This window comes from Mytilus galloprovincialis, chromosome 2, assembly GCF_965363235.1.
Source record: "Mytilus galloprovincialis chromosome 2, xbMytGall1.hap1.1, whole genome shotgun sequence".
Taxonomy (NCBI): domain Eukaryota; kingdom Metazoa; phylum Mollusca; class Bivalvia; order Mytilida; family Mytilidae; genus Mytilus; species Mytilus galloprovincialis.
Genome location: NC_134839.1, coordinates 75,937,182 through 75,957,103, shown reverse-complemented (window position 1 = coordinate 75,957,103; position 19,922 = coordinate 75,937,182). Strand labels below are relative to the sequence as shown.

The 19,922-nt window shown below is 35.1% G+C and overlaps 1 protein-coding gene across 1 annotated transcript in view; it reads right to left on the bottom strand.

The window, feature by feature from the left end:
- LOC143064413 (electrogenic sodium bicarbonate cotransporter 1-like) overlaps window positions 1-14,355 on the bottom strand; it is a 28,858-nt gene extending 14,503 nt beyond the window's left edge. Inside the window, exons 1-3 of the mRNA XM_076237227.1 lie at window positions 14,261-14,355; window positions 10,800-10,859; window positions 8,446-8,535 (exon numbers count right to left, since the gene is read on the bottom strand). Of these exons, the coding sequence (XP_076093342.1) occupies window positions 8,446-8,535; window positions 10,800-10,827 (118 nt within the window). The 5' untranslated portion in view covers window positions 10,828-10,859; window positions 14,261-14,355. The remainder of the gene's footprint in view (window positions 1-8,445; window positions 8,536-10,799; window positions 10,860-14,260) is intronic.
- Between the last annotated feature and the right edge of the window lie 5,567 nt (window positions 14,356-19,922).

Here is a 19,922-nt window from a genome sequence, read left to right as displayed (position 1 = left end):
AAAATGTATATAAAAAGGTATTATTATACAAATGCATCTGTTTTTAAATTAGTTCAATTATTGTCAACAAAGAATGTTTCGGAATTATCTAATTTAGGAAAATATCTGAAATACGCCACAGATATAAAATTTTCATGACAATCTTCTGAATGATTTATACTATGTAGTCTTGCCTCCTATTGTATTTAAAATGTTCTGTTATGATATACATGTACATATTTATGATATACCTATAAGCTGTATTGCTTTTGGTTTGAAATAAACTATAAACTTATTCATAATAAACCTTTGGCAATACAATTATAATTGCTAACTCCGGGATAGTCGTGATGTTTGAAAGATAAAAAAAATAACTGTTTCAAGGTAATCATTGGGTGGTTTATAATCGTAAAGAATAAAAATATTATGCATCTTTTTCTTTGGTGATTTTATCTATAAATGGGCTGATTATATATGCAAGGTAAACTTTTACTAGGCGAATGTCAGTATAAATGCATTAAATCAGAAACCATCGTACACGCATAATGTAATGAAATATACATTTCGCAAAAAAAAACTAAGCAATTTGTATTCTATAATCGTCTGTGTAAATAACAGGTTTCCAGTGATGCAGGAAAGAGGTGTACAAATATTTCCAATAAAACAACCTTTATTCTAGTTTAATAGCGTTATAATTGCTACAGTTAAAAATAACAGGATACATGAATTAGATAAACAAATAAATACAATTGTAAGTTTCATTCCATTTGTGTTCATATTTCAATTTTTATTTTGTAACATCAAACGCTAATATGCTAGTCAACAAAAGAAACGATACAAGTAATGTATTTGCCATATATACTGTAATTTGATACACGGTACCGAGGTAAACATTTGCCCTATTGATCTAATTTCTAAATATGCTATTTTCTCATAAAAAACCCATTGATTTATTAAAGGCAAACACGCGAGAAATTTATTTTTTAAAATTTTTGTTAATTCAAAAATCGTGTTTTCACCCAAAAATTCTTGAATCGATGTTCGAACTTAAAACTTTTAAACTTAAACATGGTCTTCTTAAATTTTGAATGCCTTTGCAGATATTTGAATACTTACTTCGCATCTTCGAAATTAAGTGCCGATTTTTCATTTTCCGCAATAAATTTTACCCTGTGTTCAATAACTCGGCATTTTGTAACTTCCAAATTGGTCAAATTCTTTTAATCGTATCCTTGTCTTTGTAAAGGAATGTTTTTCATTGGATAATTTAACAGTTTTTCCTATTTATTATATTTTATGATAGATTTTAATGCAAACTTGTGTATCGTTTCTTTTGTTGACTAGTATATAAGTAAAATTTTAACAATTTCAAACTCAATTTGGTTTCCTATATTTTACCACATACTTAAAAACAAAGTTTATTTGTATGTAAACGGGACGACGTACAGTAAATAGATAAGAAGTCCAATGACGTAGAGTTAATGTCGTATCAAAATTTACAAATATTATTTTATTTATGGAACTGGAATTATTTAACTTTTACAATATGGAGAAGCTGAGACACATGATTATGTCGAGACGTAGTGGTTTACGAACATTTATAACGCACTCGTTCTATTTGAGCAGACATGAATAATTTTATTTTCATGTGATATACAGTCACTGACCGCTACGCCAACCCCTTAAAATTGTACCAATTTTCATGAGGTGGTCACCGACACAAAAATCTGTTTCTCCCCAAAATTTAACATTTGTTCTAGTCACAGACTATTTAGAAATTGACAACAAACGTCTTATAATCAGTCTCAGTGTTTAATACAGTAATAGTGTATTGACTTGGCGTAATAACGATATAAGGATTCAGAACCATTATCTATTGCTGTATATACATACATATCTATAATACAACTTAATTTATATTAAACGCTGAAAAGTGTTGATGAAAATTCTCCTTTTTGATACGAAATATTGTCATTTGCGGCTAATGAAAACATCATGTATATATAAAATTGAGAATGGAAATGGGGCATGCGTTTAAGAGCAGAAAAGGCCAAAGGTCACCAATAAGTCTTCAACACAGCGAGATAAATCCCGCACCCGGAGGTGGTTTCCAGCTTAAGTAATTCCTAAATAATTGTACTTCACAACTTCAGTTTGTGCTCAGCTAAACTGACTTGTTTAATGAAACACCAGAACAGTTTTTTTGTTTTTCCCTTGTTTTCTTCTTGTGCTTCAATCCTGAACTCGCATTTAATTCTCTAATGCACCTGAATCAAATCAGAATTGCACATTTTGTACTTGCGTGGTTGTTGCTTCAGTGAAGCCCGCTTCCGTCGAACTTGAATTCATTAAAAATTCTACTCTCGTTTCGTTTCTTTTCACTGCCTTTCATATATATCATTTACATATTTTAGTACCCTTTTCGAAGCATAACTAGACATAAAAGTTCAATTTTGGTTCCTTTTATTAATCTTACATTTCAAAACAAACTCATAAGCTTCACAATGTCTCAGTAGTTATATTTGTTTACAAAAATAAAATGCATTACTAAGTGCTAATCCAGCAGACTTTCAACATACCAAATAACCCCAATAATCTTTCCGTCATAACAAACAGCTGCATTGAACGCTTATAACCGTTTATATGTTATAAAAACCTTTCATAGAAAAGCCCGTAAATATCTATTGAAAAAATGTCTCGTGCTTTCCCCTACTTGTTCATGTAATTATTTGTTGTCTGCAACAGTAATAGAGATCAACATCGGGAAAACACCACTGCACGCATCTTGGACGGCTGTTTTTTTTTTTTTTTTTTTTTTTTTTATTCGTTTGCTGTTCTTGAGTTATATACCTCTGTTACACCCTTTTGTTTAAATATTATTATACATAATATTAGATATTTTGAACTTTATTCATTGGCAGCGGAAAGCAATTATGGGTGAACGACCGGGAGGGAGTGAGGGATATTGAGAGGGAAAATTTGAAGAAAATAATCATAAGCGCACTAAAAAATCGTCAGGGAAAATTTCATTGCAGCTTTAAAAGACTTAGACAGAAACAAGAGGAACCCAGAAACAGATTAAAGTTGTCTGGTACCTATTAAAGTGCCACTTAATTTTTCCGATATGATTTTATAATTATCACGTGTGAAAAGGTTGACATCCTTGTAAAATGTGGCTTGCAGATCACACCAAAAATGACTGTATATTGCTACATCTTTTACAGGAAAACGGACACCTCGCGGATCTTTAAAGCACAGAGGGGCGTGATAATACCGTAGTATACAGGGGTTTGCGTCTTCTTTTGAAGCAAAGTTGAAAGCGGAATAATACATAATCATATATCTTTGTCATTGAAAATCATACCAAATCTCTTTATTTTTGTATGTTTTATTGGATCCAACAGTTCCAGAAGTGCGAAAATAACGCACACTTACTAAACATCTGTGCACACCGGCAAAAATGTGGGGGAAATTAGCTATGAAATTCTAAAAAAAATAAAAAATGTTTTAAACATTACAGGTAATAAAGGAAACCCTATAAGACTGTACGACTCTAACATTGAACATCTAAAACGAGTCAAAATCGACAAAACACTTGTAAGATGAGAGGGTTCCTGAAATAACCGATGCCGGATCATTCGATATTCATTAGCTGTGTATACTGCAAATCGAAATTACCGTTTTAAGGTCTTACAGCTGTTTTTCGTCATGCTTCTTTCTCAAATGAATTACTGATTTGAGTAACATGTGATAATGACAAATAAAGGAAGGATTATAGTGATATATTAAGGTTTTATCAAGATCAATTTTTCCTTAAAGGAAAACTGTTGTTTTAGATTAAGTAACTTAAGTTTGAAAAATTTGCATTTTTTTTCAAGGCAACGCTAAGTAGTTTTTTTAGCCACTTTAGTTTATATGTCTGTGTTTAAAAAAACCAGTTGGTGTTCTGGAGTTTAAAGTATTTATTTGTGTTTTATATTTTGGCATGTTACGAGTTTCGACAATTAAATAAACTGTTTTAACTAAAGGAAATAGTTTCTTGCTTTAAACTGTGATAAGCTTAAGAATAAAATAGAAGGGATAGTTTTGAAAGACGGAATACAATATTTGTCAGGCAGATACGAAATGTTGCATCTAAATTTCTATTTAAATATTCCATTAACAAAAAAATAATTGAAATATAAGTTTTTTTTAAAGCGGATCTCTTACCTCTGCGTTTCGAAGCATACGTATGTAAAGTTTCTTGTACGCTTTTAGATAATCTCCTTACTGGATTAACGATGCGAAATTTTATATTTTCTGCTATACTTTGTCTTCGTTGCCTTGCAACTGTGATATCAGAAACGCTTATTTTACTTTCTCGTTTGCCACGCTCTCTCGGCATATCATGGAATTCCTCGTTTTCTGAGATATCAAATCTAGCACTAGGTCTAAACTTCCCTTTTGGTTTATCATCCCCTTTTTCAGATATACTATCTGCACGCCCACATGTTGCCTGTTCTTCGCTCATTTTCCAAAAATATCACATTTTATACAAATGCTGTATAAAATACATACGTATTTGTACTGTTAAAATAAGTTCCAACTACTGATTCTGAAGGTAATAGTTGTAAGTGAAGGTGATAACGATTTATTTCCTAATGATGCAATTTAATACGACAAATCCTCACACATAAATATATATTGTATAATGTGCAGGCCGATTGCCCACATAGATTCGATTATATGTATTGACAAGAACTGTTATACATATTGGACTTAAGATCTTTTAAATGTATCCGTCGAATCGATTTGTACGGAGTTGCGCAACTTTTTAGCATGGTTTGATGTGGATAAGCGAATACTTAACGTTTTAACGATACTTAACGTTGCTTTAAATGCGGAAAAGATAATATTATTTATAAAAATATGACTTAAATGATGATAGAGACTTATCTTTCGTTGCAAGACTATGATCAATATGGTATGAATCAATTCTTTTCTTGTTTGTTATTATGCATTTTCCATCTTTTTTATCAATATTCACGGTTAAGAAATCAAAATTAAGATATCAATAAAATTCACATGTTTTTGAAATAAAACCAGACACCACACGGCAGAAAGTTTAGATAAAAGAACTGAACTATTCTGTATATGATAATAAAATTGAGAATGGAAATGGGGAATGTGCCAAAGAGACAACAACCCGACCATAGAAAAGAAAACAACAGCAGAAGGTCACCAACAGGTCTTCAATGTAGCGAGAAATTCCCGCACCCGGAGGCGTCCTTCAACTGGCACCTAAACAAATATAAACTAGTTCAGTGATAATGAACGCCATACTAATTTCCAAATTGTACACAAGAAACTAAAATTAAAATAATACAAGACTAACAAAGGCCAGAGGCTCCTGACTTGGGACAGGCGCAATAATGCATTGATCGATTCGAAATCTCTTGTTTGGAACTCATAATCCTGCTACAGGGAATAGCAACTTTAATAACAAAAATCCTAGTCTGTTTCTAAAGCATGCATCTTAAAATTGAACGATTAACTCATAAGTTTTTGTGTTCTTTGGGAAAAAAATAATATCGAAGACTTCAATAAGTTTTGTACAAATGCTAATGAATAGAAAGAGATGTTAGGTATATTTCTTAGGACAGAATTTAGAATAAAGTTAGGACCGACTTACGACACGTCTCAGCATCGAATCGAAGCTATCTTATGAATATCTTAGCTAGGACGTCCTAATCGATGTCCTAAGTATTGGCGGAAAAGAAAATACAAATTAGATATGAAAAAATAAAATACGATATCATATTTTATCAATATTTTTTTTTTTTTTTTTTTAAATATAGTTAATTAGAAACTAATTATTAGTGTTACATTAAAGATAATAAATGATTATTGTATAATATTTGTACATTTTAACTGTATAAAACAAAACATAAGACAAAAATAATAACTACGTATAAAAATTTAACAAACTAATTGTAAACTAGATATATAATCGGTAAACATCAATACATGTTTTTGAGTGAGTTCAATTCGAAGTGTCAAGGTTTCAATATATAACAGTTCAAAGGCAAATCTCGTGCAATTTTCATATAAATACGGAGAGTTTCAACTATTTTACTACTGGTAAAAACAATAACACGCGTGAAAATGAACAAGGACGAAATTGAATTTATGAAAAGTAAGGACAATTCATAGGATTTTCCTAAGTTGAGACATGTTTGATAAACCCACTTAGGACTAAGATGTGTCCGAAGTTGGTAAGTTGGTCTTAGGACACGTCCTAATCATAAGAGAGCTTCGATAAACAAACCAAAGCTTATCTGAGAACCTTTAATGATATTGTCGATTAAACAGCGATATAAAGATGTAGCCTTTGGAGGAACTATATGAAAGCCCAATAAGACCTCTCCAAAACAAGATTTAATTTCGATATGACAAATTTAAAAAATCGTGATCACGGATTACAATCGTTATCGTAAATCATAAAATTTATTATAACCAATTGTGGTTCGTTATCACGAATTAACTTCGTGATGACGAATCTATCTAAACTAGTTACTAGTATAACAATTTTTGTAATTCGTGATAATCGATTTAAATTTAAGATGTAAACCCATATTTTTATAATTTGTTATAGTCGATTATTTCTTTATTATAATTTTTATAGATCGTGATCATAAATTATGAAATTTGCTACCACGTACTGAATATCAAAGTCCGTGATAATAGATTTATTCCGTGGTCATAAATTACCAAAAAAAAAATGTGATAACTTATTTGAGAGATTTATTACCATTTTAATTCACGATCACGATTGGTAATTGGTTATTGGTTAAACTGAAACCATCCCTGGTACTGAATTTAATCTGTGATCATAATAATATAATTTTGGGAGGTCCTAAATGGTTTTCGTACTATTCAATGTAAATGGTATATAACGAAATAACCATTTACTGTAATCAAAGTTTAAGAAAGTTGAGGAGGCGTAATGATATATTTCTGACAAAGTTTGAAACTTAATTTTAGAGGGATGTGTTGGAAAACGTCAATGAAATAACAGGTAATGAATGTCCAATAAAAGCCTGAGAATGCGTCGGAAACAAGACCTTACAAATCTGAGTGTCTTTTTGTTTGTCTTTCGAAATTAAAAATTAAGATATTTGCGCCCTATGAATATTGATTTTTGACTATTATCGGCACTTTGAACATTGACACTATACTGAACGTTTTTATATTGATGCGTTAATGCTTTTTTATTTGCTGATTTATAGTGTAAACAAATATGACGGTCATATTCAGAGGGACACAATGTTTAAATGTCCAATATTATGTTAATAGTCTAACAGTCCAAACAAGTAAAGCGTAATGCGCCCGCAAAAGGTCTTAATAAGTTTACTTGGCAATGATACTGGTAAACAAAAAGTCGGAACCAACAGACCATTAACATAAAAATCCTGCCTTTCTTCAATGGCAAAACTGGCGAATAACACGCAGCTATCTGACTTCTCGTGATAAGTATACTTTTAGTAAGTGCTTTAGTCAATAACATTATAACTTCACACCGCGACGCAGTAGTAACTATCAAAGGAACTTCATTTAACCAGTAAGGCCATTTCCCCACAACTTGTCTTCCAACATTGGACGGTGATAGAACCTTAAATTCCCAGTATACATCAAAGCTTTAAGATTTCGTGTTGTCCACACCACTGGAGCGTTTAAAGACCTTTTTACTGAATATTATGTGCTATTGAAGATGGCATTTGATTACAACTTTCAATCGTACGTGCATTGATAAAAAAATTACTTTACTTTTTGTGGAGCATTAGACATTTATAATTGGATCAGCAAAAATAACCTAAACGAAGTGAGGAATTCCGTAATAGACTTCTGATACCACAAATAGATATATATATATCCCAAATTTGAACAAGTAACACTGTACTACAACACAACACAAATTAAAAAGAATAGTATCCTACTAATCGGAAAGGGGAACGGAACTAAGGGAGACATCATACAGATCAACCACTGATCGCAAAATACTACACTGAAAACCAAAGATTGAGCGACACAAAAATACAATACACCAACACAAAAATACAATACACCAACACAAAAATACAATACACCAACACAAAAATGTATTTATAAGGTTTCAACATCACATTCATTAAAAACTTGTTAATTTCAGTGGCGGATCCAAAAAATTTCATATTAAGTGGTGGCCCACTGACTGCCTAAGACAGGTCCCGCTCCAGGCATGCTTCAGTGATTCCCTATATAATCAACAAAATTTTTTCCCACAAAAAGGGTTGGGGTGAAAAACCCTCTAAATCCACCTCCGAACCGTAACCAATAATATCAATCATGTAAGAATTATAAGGTTTCAACATCACATTCATTATACACTTGTTAATCTTTAAACAATAATATAGATCACGTAAGTATAGTCTATGTATTATTCCTTACCATTGCCGTTAACGTTATTCAAAACTGGTCTGTCAGGACGATTAGGCATGTGAATCTGCATATAAACACTACCTCGCCTACCGGTATACACTGAAAAAAAGAAGTAAAAACAAGGGTATTTTAATTGTACTAGTGACAATCGCAATAAAATACAAATTCAAAAAGTGTTCAAAATAAATCGAATATCAGTGGATACTAGATCATATAAATGTAGGATATATATTAAATCGGTTTGAAGAAGATTCATTTGGTATAAACAAAGAGTTCTGGAATATCATCTTTGAACTGAAACCCAAAGGACTACTTTGTAATAGAAAATTCCAATTCGTTAAAATATATCTATTTTTGTTAATTCGCAATTCCAGATTTCAAACTTGTTATAACGAAATAAATCAGTTTGAATTTATAACACTTATTCAGTGTCAGAATTTGTTATACAGAATTTTCACCAATTGACAAAAAAGAATTGAAGAGATCCAAACGGGTCGCATTCTTTTATATAAAGCATTCTTCTATTCAGCACAGAGTATCAGAGAATTGAATTTTTTTTTGATTCTGCAATAACAAACTACAAAAATATTTAATATCAAATCATTCCAGTATACATTAATAATTAATAAATTACCGATCCTTAAATTACGGTTTATTTTTCAGTTTAAATTCGTGATATTGAGTCAATCTGAGGCTCCTAATAAAGCAGTCACAGACTTAATTGAAAATTAAATTATTCAGTTCGGGTAACAAATCTAGAAAATTGTAATATCAAATCCATTACGCACTATTATACAAATAAAACAATCCATAATTATGAATTTTGTTTTACTCATTGTTTCACCAACTTTATACATCCGAGCCGCTGATAGATGAAACTAAAAACATAAAAATATTTCACAAAGTACGTCCTTTTCTTTTTCTTTGCCAATACAACACAAGTGTGGACAAGAAAAGCATCAAAAACATTAAAAAAAAAATAGTGTTAACCTTTCAACTCTCAACTAACCTATAAAATAGTCTGAAATGTCCAATAAATAGCGTACAGATATTTTTTCTTACAGTATTTCTATTCATTTCGTTGTTATAATAAAATGTCAAAATTAACAAATGTTTTCTCACCAAAATCAGGCAGGTTACTTTTACGAAGTGCAGTAGTTGACATATCTACAGGTTGTGCATTGCACCGATTAAAATTATTCAAAACTTTGCAGTATATATATCAGATCAAAATTAAGATTATGTCAATTCCTAACAGCTAAATAATTTCATAAATCATTTGGGGCAAAGCATCATTTCTTTTTAAATCACGTTATTCAGATTGTAAAACTGTAAATTTTTGATAAATTGATATAAAACAAAATATTGAATTTGCACTTCAATATCTTTTAATTTTGTGATTATCAATTCGACATCGCCTTTGAAGAATCTGACCTCGCTTGAAGGGAAAGGTACATGGCCAAGTTTTGGCTACTCATAAAACAAATTTCCTCTTTGAAAATCTTACGCCTTGTATCAGCTGCAAGCCAGTATATCACTGGGTATGTATACACATGTACCACTTACTGCGTTCCTGACTCAACAACGCAGTATAGATAATGAAAGAAAAAGTTTTCAGTAACGCAAACATTTCTTCATAAGGTTTAGTATTGTTTATCATTTTTTGTCTGTACTTGTGTTTTTGTTATCTATTTTTTCGTTATTTAAGAGCCAGTACTTTTCCTGTACTTATTATCAGTGCATGTTATTTTGAGTAGATTTTTTTTGTCCACTGCTTGACATGGAAATATAGGTAAGTTCAGAAAACACTATTAAATAATCAAAAATGCTTGTTTTTATATATTTTTATTTGTTGTGGTTTATAATAGATTATGATTGATATGTCTCTGATGGAAAATATTTGATAATTTTTTGTTAAATATATTTACAACTTTAGTAAACTCGCAGAGTAAACTCGGGGGCAGTTATGAGCTTGACACACATGTCTTGACACACATGTCTTGACATATTAAATAGTCATCCGACTTCAAAAATAAAAATTTTAAGATTTTAGAAATTCAAAAGTTCAAGAAATAGTCTAAATTTCGAGATTTGAAACGTCGAAAGTTCCAGTCAAAGTCGAAGTTTTAAGATTTGAAATGTCAAAATGTATATAGATATCTTATTACTATGAATTTTCGTAATGTTCCCAAGATCGTTCATGAATCGGTATTAAATCAAATCTTTCTTTTAACTAACAAGAAAAAACTCGTTTTGGCACAGTTTCGTCATAGTTAAAAATGGCAGCTTAAAAACTATAAAAAAAAAAATAGAATGTTATCATAATTGGGAAGCGATTGTATATTAAGGTATTGTCTACTTACATCCATTATCGCTTCCTCCACCGTCCATTTTTAGGTCCCTTTTTATTCTTCTTTTCTAAACTAAATATAAAAAAATCTTTCAACTAACAAAATCAGATTTGAATAAGTTTAATTAACCCTGCATGCAAACCATAAAAAGTCCCCTTAAGACACGAAAAACTAATACTTGTAAATACATTTTTGATAGGATTTTATGTTATCTTTGGTAGCTGAATTGAGTGTTACGTAATGAATGTTAGCAATGCATATTTGTTGGAATTATGTGCCTTTAATTAGATCGTACTTGTATACAGGTATATAAAGGTATCCTTATTGCTCCTTAAATCAAGCTTACGGGACAATAACGCTATGGTTAACTAGTTATATAATCGGCCTTAGTATGTCCGTGTTGATATTTCTTGGTAGTTTACATCATAAAAAACTATTATAAACAACCAACGTCTTGTGAAATGTACTATTTGTGTGCATATAAGATTGATGCATTATACGTTTGCAATATAGGAACACATACTAATTGAAATGTTAAACAACTCGCTAGATGTACATCTGCATAGTCTTAAGATATGGTGTCTTAGGGTAATTATATGCATATAGGATAGAAAACAAGAGGGCAAGTAGTTTGTCTTGTAATTACCTATGTAGATCTATACTTTAATTAGTCAGGACTAAGCAGAAACAAAGTAATGTTGAGCGTGTAATTACAAATACAAATGTATGTCTATATATGACAACCACAAGACATAGAGCCACTCCTAAACAGACCTTACACCAAGTAGTGACTTTTAAAGTATTCACCGATGTTGTATCGATGACTTATCAAGAGGGCTCCAGGTATATTCGCGGATTTTCCACACCAATAAATATTGTACGATCTCGTGTATAGGGGAAACATTATCAAATGATCTTTTATCTAAATTATCTGTTTTTCAGGTGTGGAAAGTAGATTTAGAAGATATTGAGCCCCTGGCATCAGATTGACATGTTGGTAAATTAGTCACGTAAACCATTATTTCCAGCCAAATGTTTAGATATCAGAATCCTAAACAGCATACATATCAAGGACATGAACAATGGTTTTGAATGGTTATACACTAGTAATTTTGGGGCCTTGTATAGCTTGTTGTTCGGTGTGAGCCAAGGCTCCGTGTTGAAGGCCGTACATTGACCTTTAATGGTTTACCTTTTTTTAAAATTGTTATTTGGATGGAGAGTTGTCTCATTGGCACTCACACCACATCTTCCTATATCAATGTACCTACATTTGTAAAAAATAGTACACTAATCAAAGAGCGATTCCACATTCATTTGAGAAATAACTGTACCACCATTCACCAGGTACAAAAAAAAACCACAAAATTGAGAATGGAAATGGGGAATGTGCCAAAGAGACAACAACTCAATTAAAGAGCAGAAAACAGGCCATGGCCACCAATGGGTCTTCAACATGGCGAAAAAATCCCTCTCCCAAAAGGGGGGCTTCAGCTGGGCCAAAAAACAAAAATGTGCATCTCTAGAAATCTTCAATGTCAAAATGTTTCTAATATTGGTAACCCGTACCAACTCTGGCATTTCATTACCTAAAAAAATCACACAAAAAGGTAGTTATAAAATAAACACATTCAAAATGGGTCTGCTGTATACACGCGAGTCCAGATTTATATGTAGAGTAGTTTAAACATTTGTCTGTGGGACTGTCCCATTATCACAACATATATAGCTCCATATGAATCTTAAGAAGGCCTGGGAAGAGACTATTTATTTTAAAATTTCTGCACTGTATCTATCTACAGAAGTAAGAAATTGAACTTTGCCTATCTGATTATGCTACCTCATGTACTTAACTATTTAAAAAGTCAATTATAACACCTTCAATAAATATTGTGTTAGTAGTTCTTCATTTAAATAATTGTTTAGATATTAGATAACTATTGTATAACTGTCTAGATCATGAGTAGATGGTCTTTTAAATATAACGGACAACACAATTGTAATATAGCGTAATCTGTTAACTGGCCACTAAGTGTGAATTCTTTATGACCAGATTAAATACTAGAATAGTACATAGAACTGGTTGAAATTAAAAAAAATATACATTAGATCTTTTCGACGTTTCAATACAACAGGTTATATTCTTAAATTAAAAGTTCCTTATGTTAATTATGGTATTACAGTAATCACAATCTGCTCCACAAAATATTTAAACAGTGTTGCATCTATCTTTTTGGTCAACTTTTATGTTCTTATGAAATGTTGATATGATAGTCCTATTATGAAAGAAGTTAAAACGGACAGGACCGAAATCTTTTCCAGATCTGGCGAACCAATTGTTGACTGGCAAAACGAGAGAAATATATCTTGTGTGTTCCTTTTTTAAAAAGCATATTGAATATATATATATATATATATATGATTAATTAGACATGTTCAATAACATTGTTTCAAATATTGAAATACGCCTAAAAATACCGTCATTGCGTTATTTGACAAAAGACTTGTAGTAGCTCGTCTCGAATGCGAGAGCGTAGGTTCTCTACCGGGAGGATGAAATTAGACTTGGAAATTTGTATTTGCTTATCCGCGAAGTACGCGGTATTTAGGAGTACAGTCAACGCCTAATCGGCTCGGAGTCTGATTTATATGTCCAGCAAGTACTGAAATGCAAACTGTTTGGTACCTTGTGAACTAGCTAGTTAAAATCAGACTCAGAACATGTCGGTCTTGTTCAAATCAGGGTTCATATTAATTTCCAATAAGATCTAGTTCCGATATGCATGTAATATTTGTCACATGACTTATACACGAATACACCGGTCCAACACGCTTTTTATAAAAGTAGTAAAAAGAGTTTAAATATAACCAATTATTTTTCCGTGACGGCTAAGACTCAGACAGACATGCGAGTACGCTTAAAATAATATTTTGACCAATACGAAGATCTCACACTGGGCTTTTAACATCTAATCACCTTTTTTTTCTTCCGAAAATCTATAAAATCAATACAATGTTAGCAAGAAAAATAACTGATTTAAACACACACAAAAAATGAAGAATATGAAAAAGATAACTTTTAAAAGGATGACTGTAACCTTACTGTACATATAGTATATATAAAATGCAATATATAATAATAAACTGCAGCAATTGTTCCGAATGCATATGCTTAGTTCTACTGTAGATTCGATCCCAGTATATCTATTTTTAGTTTTTTTCTTTTTACTATTATTATATATTGGGAGAAAGGGAAATTAATTTTGAAAAGAAATTTTAAAAAAATGCAAGATTTAAATTTAGTTTTTTTCATGTCATATAAATTTTAGTACAAGATAGAGTGTAACCAATATTATTCATTTTTGTAAAATCGTGAACTAATACATCTTTTTGTCCCAGGCGAAGCTATTAATCTGTATTATCTATAGACGTAAATTATAATAAATATGCAACTATATAAAAACAATACTTACAAAATTTGCTTTTGTAATCCTAATTCATTTGAAAGCTGAAACTGATGAGAACCACCAACAAAAAAAATGTAAGATTTTATTTGAAACAAATGTACTTTATATACCCCCTTAGATGAATACATATCTCCTCCCCTTTATTCCATTCCCTCCATTCACAGCTGACTAGTCAAGCAAATGACCGAAACGTCCTCCAAATTGTGCTGCTAGGGATCAGAAATAGATATCGATCAGAAAAGTGTTAAATGAAATGTTCGATACGACCGGTTGACTAAAGATTCACAGATTCACGTAACCTTTGTCTGAAAATTTGTTGTTTGTGAAATTAAAGGTATTTGTTGATAGTTAATATATTGTTAGATAATCGTTACATCATAACCTCTTAACCTTCTTTAAGACAATTTTCTACCCATCTAGTCACGCACACCATAATATGGACCCAATCAGGAGCAACTTGATACCCATCTAGTCACATTCACCATAAAAGGGACCCAGCAGCAACTTGCTACCCATCTAGTCACGCACACCATAATATGGACCCAATCAGGAGCAACTTGATACCCATCTAGTCACATTCACCATAAAAGGGACCCAGCAGCAACTTGCTACCAATCTAGTCACGCACACCATAATATGGACCCAGGAGCAACTTGATACCCATCTAGTCACGCACACCATATTTGGGATCCAGAAACAACTTGCTACCCATCTAGTCACGCACACCATAATAGGGACACAGCAGCAACTTGCTACCCATCTAGGCGCCCACACCATAACAGGGACCCAGGAGCAACTTGCTACTCATCTAGTCACGTATATCATAATATGGACCCAATCAGGAGCAACTTGATACCCATCTAGTCACGCACGCAATATTTGGTATCCAGAAGCAACTTGCGACCCATTTAGTCATGCACACCATAATAGGGACACAGCAGCAACTTGCTACCCATCTAGTCACCCACACCAAAATAGGGACCCAGGTGCAACTTGCTACTCATCTAGTCACGTATACCATTATATGGACCCAATCAGGATCAACTTGATACCCATCTAGTCACGCACACCATATTTTGGACCCAGAATCAACTTGCTACCCATCTAGTACTGCACACCATAATAATGACACAGCAGCAACTTGCTACCCATCTAGTCGCCCACACCATAATAGGGACACAGCAGCAACTTGCTACCCATCTAGTCACCCACACCATAATAGGGACCCAGGAGCAACTTGCTACTCATCTAGTCACGTAAACCATAATATGGACCCAATCAGGAGCAACTTGATACCCATCTAGTCACGCACACCATAATAGGGACACAGAAACAACTTGCTACCCATCTAGTCACCCACACCATAATAGGGACCCAGGTGCAACTTGCTACTCATCTAGTCACGTATACCATAATATGGACCCAATCAGGAGCAACTTGATACCCATCTAGTCACGCACACCATATTTGGGATCCAGAAGCAACTTGCTACCCATCTAGTACTGCACACCATCATAATGACACAGCAGCAACTTGCTACCCATCTAGTCACCCACACTATAATAGGGACCAGGAGCAACTTGCTACTCATCTAGTCACGTATACCATAATATGGACCCAATCAGGAGCAACTTGATACCCATCTAGTCACGCACACCATATTTGGGATCCAGAAGCAACTTGCTATCCATCTAGTCACGCACACCATAATAGGGACACAGCAGCAACTTGCTACCCATCTAGTCGCCCACACCATAACAGGGACCCAGGAGCAACTTGCTACTCATCTAGTCACGTATATCATAAAATGGACCCAATCAGGAGCAACTTGCTACCTATCTAGTACTGCACACCATAATAGGGACACAGCAGCAACTTGCTACCCATCTAGTCGCCCACACCATAATAGGGACCCAGGGGCAACTTGCTACTCATCTAGTCACGTATACCATAATATGGACCCAATCAGGAGCAACTTGATACCCATCTAGTCACGCACACCATATTTGGGATCCAGAAGCAACTTGCTATCCATCTAGTCACGCACACCATAATAGGGACACAGCAGCAACTTGCTACCCATCTAGTCGCCCACACCATAATAGGGACCGAGGGGCAACTTGCTACTCATCTAGTCACGTATACCATTATATGGACCCAATCAGGAGCAACTTGATACCCATCTAGTCACGCACACCATATTTGGGATCCAGAAGCAACTTGCTACCCATCTAGTACTGCACACCATCATAGGGACACAGCTGCAACTTGCTACCCATCTAGTCACCCACACCATAATAGGGACCAGGAGCAACTTGCTACTCATCTAGTCACGTATACCATAATATGGACCCAATCAGGAGCAACTTGATACCCATCTAGTCATGCACACCATATTTGGGATCCAGAAGCAACTTGCTATCCATCTAGTCACGCACACCATAATAGGGACACAGCAGCAACTTGCTACCCATCTAGTCGCCCACACCATAACAGGGACCCAGGAGCAACTTGCTACTTATCTAGTCACGTATATCATAAAATGGACCCAATCAGGAGCAACTTGCTACCCATCTAGTACTGCACACCATAATAGGGACACAGCAGCAACTTGCTACCCATCTAGTCGCCCACACCATAATAGGGACCCAAGGGCAACTTGCTACTCATCTAGTCACGTATACCATAATATGGACCCAATCAGGAGCAACTTGATACCCATCTAGTCACGCACACCATATTTGGGATCCAGAAGCAACTTGCTATCCATCTAGTCACGCACACCATAATAGGGACACAGCAGCAACTTGCTACCCATCTAGTCGCCCACACCATAATAGGGACAGAGGGGCAACTTGCTACTCATCTAGTCACGTATACCATTATATGGACCCAATCAGGAGCAACTTGATACCCATCTAGTCACGCACACCATATTTGGGATCCAGAAACAACTTGCTACCCATCTAGTCACGCACACCATAATAGGGACACAGCAGCAACTTGCTACCCATCTAGTCGCCCACACCATAACAGGGACCCAGGAGCAACTTGCTACTCATCTAGTCACGTATATCATAATATGGACCCAATCAGGAGCAACTTGATACCCATCTAGTCACGCACGCCATATTTGGTATCCAGAAGCAACTTGTTACCCATCTAGTCACGCACACCATAATAGGGACACAGCAGCAACTTGCTACCCATCTAGTCACCCACACCATAATAGGGACCCAGGTGCAACTTGCTACTCATCTAGTCACGTATACCATTATATGGACCCAATCAGGATCAACTTGATACCCATCTAGTCACGCACACCATATTTTGGATCCAGAAGCAACTTGCTACCCATCTAGTACTGCACACCATAATAATGACACAGCAGCAACTTGCTACCCATCTAGTCGCCCACACCATAATAGGGACACAGCAGCAACTTGCTACCCATCTAGTCACCCACACCATAATAGGGACCCAGGAGCAACTTGCTACTCATCTAGTCACGTAAACCATAATATGGACCCAATCAGGAGCAACTTGATACCCATCTAGTCACGCACACCATAATAGGGACACAGCAACAACTTGCTACCCATCTAGTCACCCACACCATAATAAGGACCCAGGTGCAACTTGCTACTCATCTAGTCACGTATACCATAATATGGACCCAATCAGGAGCAACTTGATACCCATCTAGTCACGCACACCATATTTGGGATCCAGAAGCAACTTGCTACCCATCTAGTACTGCACACCATCATAGGGACACAGCTGCAACTTGCTACCCATCTAACCGCCCACACCATAATAGGGACCAGGAGCAACTTGCTACTCATCTAGTCACGTATACCATAATATGGACCCAATCAGGAGCAACTTGATACCCATCTAGTGACGCACACCATATTTGGGATCCAGAAGCAACTTGCTACCCATCTAGTACTGCACACCATCATAGGGACACATCAGTAACTTGCTACCCATCTAGTCACCCACACCATAATAGGGACCAGGAGCAACTTGCTACTCATCTAGTCACGTATACCATAATATGGACCCAATCAGGAGCAACTTGATACCCATCTAGTCACGCACACCATATTTGGGATCCAGAAGCAACTTGCTACCCATCTAGTCACGCACACCAAAATAGGGACACAGCAGCAACTTTCTACCAATCTAGTCACCAACACCATAATAGGGACCCAGGAGCAACTTGCTACCCATCTAGTCACGTACACCATAATATGGACCAAATCAGGAGCCATTTGATACCCATCTAGTCACGCACACCATAATATGAACCCAATCAGGAGCAACTTGATACCCATCTAGTCACGCACACCATAAAAGGGACCGGCAGCAAATTGCTACCAATCTAGTCACGTAAACCATAATAGGGACCCAGGAGCAACTTGCTACCAATCTAGTCACGTATACCATAATAGGGACCCGATCAGGAGCAACTTGCTACTCATTTAGTCACATTCACCATAATATGGACCCAATCAGGAGCAAGTTGCTACCCATCTAGTCACGCACACCACAATAGGGACCCAGCAGCAACTTGCTACCAATCTAGTCACGTAAACCATAATAGGGATCCAACAGCAACTTGCTACCCATCTAGCCACGCACACCATAATAGGGACACAGCAGCAACTTGCTACCCATCTAGCCACGCACACCATAATAGGGACACAGCAGCAACTTGCTACCCATCTAGTCACGTATACCATAATAGGGATCCAGGAGCGACTTGCTACTCATCTAGTCACGCACACCATAATAGGGACACAGCAGCAACTTGCTACCCATCTAGTCACGTATACCATAATAGGGACCCAGCAGCAACTTGCTACCCATCTAGTCACGTATACCATTATAGGGACCCAGCATCAACTTGCTGCCAAACTAGTCTCGTAAACCATAATAGGGACCCAGGAGCAACTTGCGACCCATCTAGTCACCCACATCATAATAGGGACCCAGCAGCAACTTGCTACCCATCTAGTCACGCACACCATAAAAGGGACTATGCAGCAAATTGCTACCAATCTAGTCACGTAAACCATAATAGGGACCCAGGTGCAACTGGCTACCCATCTAATCACGTATACCGTAATAGGGATCCAGGAGCAATTTTCTGTCCATCTAGGAATAGATTTTAACGAAGCAGGGAACCAGGAGCAACTTGCTACCGAATTAGACACAGATATTAGCATAGCTTGGATCCAAAAGAAATTTGCTACCAATTAATCCCAACAACATAATATGTAATAAACTGGATCCTCGTTTATTCTTATTCTACTGTTGTTATGAACAATTAATTAAGTTGCAATTAACGAAAATATTCATTGTACGAGGATGCTCTTAGGTTCGGAAATGGGTTTTGTGACGAATAAAAAGTTTCCTCAATGAATGCAGCTTATCTTCTACATTGTAATCTTCCGTCTAGAACAACAGATCATTCAAAAAAGTATGATCTTTCTATTTCTATTCGAATAACACGCGTTTTCCAAAGAAACATTCATTATGAACCCTGTATACCCAAAGAAGGCCAACATTTTTGGAAACTGTCATTTATGGATGTACCCCTCTGAGGAGCCGAAACCCCACCCGCTTTTTGCGCCTGTCCCAAGTCAGGAGCCTCTGGCCT